General features: G+C 37.2%; 1 protein-coding gene across 3 annotated transcripts in view; it reads right to left on the reverse strand.

Annotated features, from left to right (window-relative positions):
* Nucleotides 1–5977, reverse strand: part of LOC107755908 (neuron navigator 3) — a 165953-nt gene that overhangs the window by 51445 nt on the left and 108531 nt on the right. For all 3 annotated transcript variants that reach the window (XM_016572867.1, XM_016572866.1, XM_016572868.1), the window contains 2 exons: nucleotides 2602–2970; nucleotides 972–1103 (listed from right to left, as the gene is read on the reverse strand). In XM_016572867.1, coding sequence (XP_016428353.1) covers nucleotides 972–1103; nucleotides 2602–2970 — 501 coding nt within the window. The remainder of the gene's footprint in view (nucleotides 1–971; nucleotides 1104–2601; nucleotides 2971–5977) is intronic.

Here is a 5977-nt window from a genome sequence, read left to right on the forward strand (position 1 = left end):
GTTTTGCTTTGTTTCACAGAACTAATCGTTGCCTGGGTTGCGTACGTATGTGTGGGGCGGAGCTATCAAAATAGGGGCGAGACCCTTTTGGGGTAGTGGTGTGTTTGTTTTGGTGATTTCAAATGTCAACATTGGCTACCAGAAATCGATTACCCCAGCTTTAAGTGGAAGAGACATTATGCTGACTGCACCAGCTATGTGAAACTATCCAACAGATGAATTCTGTCAAAATATGCATTGCATTTTAGTCTCATAAAACAAAGATTTGTTTATATACAGATACTAAAAATATGTTCTCATCTCCTAGTTTGACAGCAGACAAGATGCAGGTTATATGTGACTGACAGGCCGCTATGATACTGTCTGGACCTCATCAGTTACAGTCACGTCCCAGTCATTAATCTCTGCTCTCAAACAGCACAGACAAAGACAGGAAGCAACTCATTGATCACAGAAAGGTGATATCATGTCCATCAAACACTGAATCTCATTCATCTCCTGATCTGAACTCTGTTAAAAGTCTCCAAAGAGTTAGGCATCACGAAATGGTGTTACATTCAAATAAATCACTCGGATTAGAGTTTCTGCTAAAAAATGTATGGGTCCTCCTATTATCAAATGACACAGTGAAGGAGACCAGCAATGTAATGAACTCCATTTTCGAACATTTTGCCAATATCCCACAGTTACGGAAAGTGTCACACATTCATTTAAATCTTGTCAAAACTTCTTACTTTCTTAAATGAGCTTTCCTCTTAACCCGTCAGCACTTGGCTGTTTCAAAGCCTGTCAGAGACCTAAAATGTGTGGAAATCCACTAACTCTACTGCCTAAAGACACAGAATTGCTAGCATTGTGAATGTACATATTTAGAATATTGCAGGAAGTGTCCACAAACACTTGCTGCAATCAATAATGAAATAAATGTATTGGTGAACTCTATTTGTTTGACTCATGACAGGAGGTCTTACCTGTCTTCCCCTTGCATCTCTTTGACCCCTTTCTGAACGACCTCTCGAGCAGGTGGCATCTCAGGTGGGCGTCCAACATTTCGAGAGTAGAGGTCGACATTCCGAAAGTAAAGGCCTCCGTCTGTGTGGTACCTTATGATTAAACAACAAAATAATAGTCAACTATTATCTGAGAGCATTTGTCGTGGGTTTAAATCAAGTGAGGTTATATATAGGTTATATATTTTTGGGAAAACAAACAGTTCACCCAGAAAATAAAAAAATTGTTCATCATTTACTCAAATTTTGTTTCCAGATTTGACCATGTTTTTCAGTGTGGGCAAATGCTATTGAATCTTGCATGTCTTGTAAGTTTATGCAGACGCAAAAATTATATTTAAGAGCTATGACAGGGATATTCAGTGAATGATGACTTCAATTTCAGCCTGTTTCTTACACAAAGTCGTTTGATTTAAAAAAAAATTTTTTAAAAACTGCAGTGCATGAGCTTTATGAACTATGTATATATATATATGTATATACTGTATGTATTTATGTATTTATTCATTCATTCATTCCTCAGAAATATAAATGTAATTCCAGTTTGGAATGGGAAGACGGTGACGTTTAAGCTTTGGGTAAATTCCTTTCTTAATGTAATATTTTTTTAAATGATATTAAAAACAACAACAAAATACATTTCATTGTGTCAGTGTTGTTGTATCAAATCCAAAACTATTAAAAATATCTTTTTGTTATCTGAAATAATGCTGAAATATAAATATAAGATGAAAAAAAACTGTACTAAAATGACAAAATTACTAAAATTTATCAAATGAAAATGAAAAAGAAATAAAAAAAAAATTTAAGAAAAAACGCACAAAATTACTAAAACAAACTAAAATTAAAATAAAAACCTGAAAACATAAAATAAAACTAATTCAAAATATAAAAATTATACTAAAACAACACTTCTTTGTGTGTATAAATGAGCATAATTTTTTACTTACAGTGTGTTAATGCTCTTAGGTGTGAGTCAGTGAGTTATAAACACGTCACAGATGAGAGAACAGCAAAAACATTAATGTTCTGATAATTAGCATCATGCTTCAGCTAATTGCTGTTTTAGGCTGATGTACTGCCTGCAGCTTTGACTGCAGGAGCTTTATTGTGTTTTTAGTATTCCCAAATCCATCACTTTCATGCAAGTTTCTTCAGGTTCAAGTATCAATACTTCGGTTCCCGTGTGAGTCAGTCTTTTATAGACTTCATTTCTAGCGTTATTTTTCTTTCTCCATCTATTCATCAGCATAGAGACAGCAAGGGCAGAAGCAATAGTGCATCGCACAGTGATGTATACGTGACCCTGAGCTATTCCTCCAAACAGAGACATATGACGGTGTTTCTCACCCACATAAGGATATTGGGAGACAGCTGTAACTGCTTCTCTGCTCTGATGGAATGCGTGTAAATGTTATAAATCGATCATAATTTTTTCAAACAGCCTTCCCTTTGTGAACATTGCATACGCCAACAGAAAAAGTGATTGATAGTTCGACTGACCCGATTAAACTATAAGAATCTCATATGTAAAAAAAAAAAAAGGCCCTGTTTGTTTTTCAACATGGTTTCTAATTTCATAGTTTCTTACCCACTGATATCATCTGCGTGTACATTCTTGGCGAGTATGTCACCATCGCTACCGTATCCGGTCACATCCACCTCTGGCCCCGCCTCCGAAATCCCACCCTTCTCTCCCGGCTCTGACCCTCGAACTCCTGAGGCGGCCGCTCTCCTCAGGGGGGCAGTGTATAACAACCTCGAGGGGTCACCATAGCGAGCAGTGGTGCTGGCACTGGATCTGGGCGTAGCGTAGCTAGGAGCATCGCCGGCCTGAAGACGGGGGCTCGACGCTTGGCCGAGACGCCAAGACATTGGGGAGGAGCGGCTTGAGAGGGCGGGGAGGCCACGACCATTCACTTCTGTAGTTACAGTGGTGTCGAATGTTGTCTCAAGGGTACTACAAAGAAAAAAAATAGAGGAAGAGAAGGAGATTAGAGGAGAGCATTTTGGGACTGCAGGCGGATTTTGGTAATTAGATCAATATCCTGCTTCTGAAAGAAGCTGACTTGCTATTTAAATGCATAAATATCCAGCACCTGTGCCAAGGTGAGGAGTTTGCTTGACAGTTTGAGGACCAATCTGTACCCTGCAATGCAGCACTGTTTCTAAAGTTTAGAGTTTAAAATATCCACCAAGTGTCTTGAATATTTGCACTGACTCAGACTTATATGTTGAATACACAAATATGATTGACAATTGAGCTGATTTGCTACAAAACAATTGTATCACCACTGTTCAAACGTTTGGGGTCAGTAAGATTTTTTAAATGTTTTTGAAAGAAGAATCTTATGTTCTCCCAAGTTGCATTTATCTGAGCAAAAATACACTAATATTGTGACATATTATTAAGATTTAAAATAACTGTTTTCTATTTCAATATATTTTAAAATGTATTGTGATGGCAAAGCTGAATTTTCAGCATCATTACTCTAGTCTTCAGTGTCACATGATCCTTCAGAAATCATTCTAGTATGCTGTTTTGAAAACAGTTGTGCTGCTTAATATTTTTGTAGAAACTGTTACCATTTTTTTCAGGTTTCTTTGATAAATAGGAAGAACATTATAAATATATTTTGGCAATGTTGATCAATTTAATGCATTCTTGCTAAGTAAAAGTAATATTTTTTCTCAGTTTTAAATGGTAGTACATACCTCTTGGAGAGTGAGTGCCATTGACATGAATAGGAATGCTAATCGATACACAATGGGTCAGATTTAATAAACAGGGCAAATTAGCGTTAGAGCACAATTCCATAAAAGCGCCGATGGGAGGGGCAAATTCTGCGGGTGATTTACTAACAATGCGCACAGCTATGAGTTATTTTATATTAGTTAACATGAAATGTGACAGTCCAAAAATTTTAATAAAATTAAATTAAATTAAATTAAATAAAATAAAATTAAATAAAATGTCGGCGCCAATAGCCTCGTGGGCAGCGCGCCGACATATTGCGACGGGCGACCCGAGTTTGAGTTCCTATCCCGATCCTGCCCCCCCTCTTTCTCTCCCACTGTCTAAATACTGTCCTATCACAATAAAAAAGGCAAAATGCCAAAAAAATAAATAAAATAAAACTATAAAAAAAATTATATTCAAAACTATAATAACTAAGCTTTTTAACTGATACATACAGTAGTGTCTTTATAAGATCCTGCCCACATCAGATCCTTGATATGTCTATATTAGACCGAGTCTCTCTCCACAGCAGGTCTTCTATCTGTAGCTTGTGAGTGTTCAGCGTGGTGTGAAGGACCCAGCTGAAGCAGAAAGATTGCCAATGTGCCTGTTTGATTGCTGCTCTTCATAACATGGAAGCTATTCTCATCATGTCATGTCTAATCCACTTCAACTAGCAGCAGCCCATCAACAAGCATGTTAGCACGGGCACAACTTCAGTTTGACCTGACCTTTGTTAAGTGCTCGGCCCATGTCTCTGATTGCGTGACTATCAATGTGTGAACTGATGTGTGCATAGGCGTCTCCACACATCACAAGCTTGTTGATGCGGGAACGTGTGAGAAAACAGCATATGGACAGATGCTCAATTACAGATGCCCATCTTGACACACCCATAATGTAAGAAGACTGTCCTGCAACAGCTCTCTCTAGTGGTGAGACAATCACATTACATGGTCGTTTTCCATTTCTAGGGTAAATTTTGAGGTGCTGTTTAATCTTAGAATGAACATAAATATTCAGCATTATTCAAGAACATAAAATAGTCTGTTTAAACAATCTCTACAAGCAACAAATCCACAATAATATGACAGTCAGTCAGTTACTTGCATAAGGGGACAACAGCAGGGGGTCAAAAATAAGTGTCACTTAACAAATAAGTCATCAGCACAAGGCGATGTTGTCATGACTACAACGCCGGTATATTAATATCCTCACCATCAAAGTCCATTCAGAATGAGTCTCATTAGTGGTTAGCTAGCATGTAAGCTGGTTAACAAGGTCCTATGAAAGAGATACGCTTTCAAAAACTGTGAAAAAGTGAGCTACAGTAGTTGAATTGTATTGAACAATCTAAAGCTCTCATTTACAGAAACAGCTTTCATGCTTATTGTTATTCTGCTGTGCTTGGTATATTTGAGAGGGTGGCCGCCAGCGCTAAGTGTGGCTATCAAAGCATGTTCTGTTTGTGTGTGGATGCTCTTGCTATGAAATACACCAGAGACGTGTGACTCAGCCGCAATGGAGGATGGATGGCTGACCAGTGTTTTTGTATAAATAGGACATTTGAGCAGTAATACTGAATTTTGCAGTCTGAACACAACACAGTAGGGCTGCACGATAAATCGTATGCGATATTTAATGCGCATCTTGTCAGTAAAGCGAGTTCTGTAATCAGCGGTAAATCTCCATCACGTGTGTGCTTTCACATGGAGCAGCATTTACTACACAGAGCTGTTGTTCACTGACAAGCTGCACAAAACCACGTTCATATATGATGATATGATACAACACAGTTGGGTTCATGCAGTTGAAGTTGTTTATTAAAATAGTTCCAGTATGTGGAAAAGACAAATAAAAATGAGAAGCATGCATATACAAATATACAAGCAAAAAACAGAAGAGGGTTTTGACCGGGTACACTGTAAAAATGATTTTTCAAAGTTGTGAATAAACATTACGGAAGTATGTTTTAAGAAAATACCATACCATTAAAATATTTCAAAATTTCATGTTTTATTCAATGTGTTACTTGTTGTTTGTTTGTAGTTATTTGTGAAATTTTACTAGCAATTTCTTTAAAGTAAGAACTGACAATTGTTTCAAAGTAAATCCTATTTATTTAATAATTTTTTCAGTACAGGCAGGAATGGATTAGATGGATTCATGCAGGAAGGCAAGGATAACTAATGTTTTGCTTTTTTAATTATTGTGGTACAGAAACATT

Source organism: Sinocyclocheilus rhinocerous, unplaced genomic scaffold (genome assembly GCF_001515625.1).
Source record: "Sinocyclocheilus rhinocerous isolate Xijiao unplaced genomic scaffold, SAMN03320098_v1.1 scaffold412, whole genome shotgun sequence".
NCBI lineage: Eukaryota > Metazoa > Chordata > Actinopteri > Cypriniformes > Cyprinidae > Sinocyclocheilus > Sinocyclocheilus rhinocerous.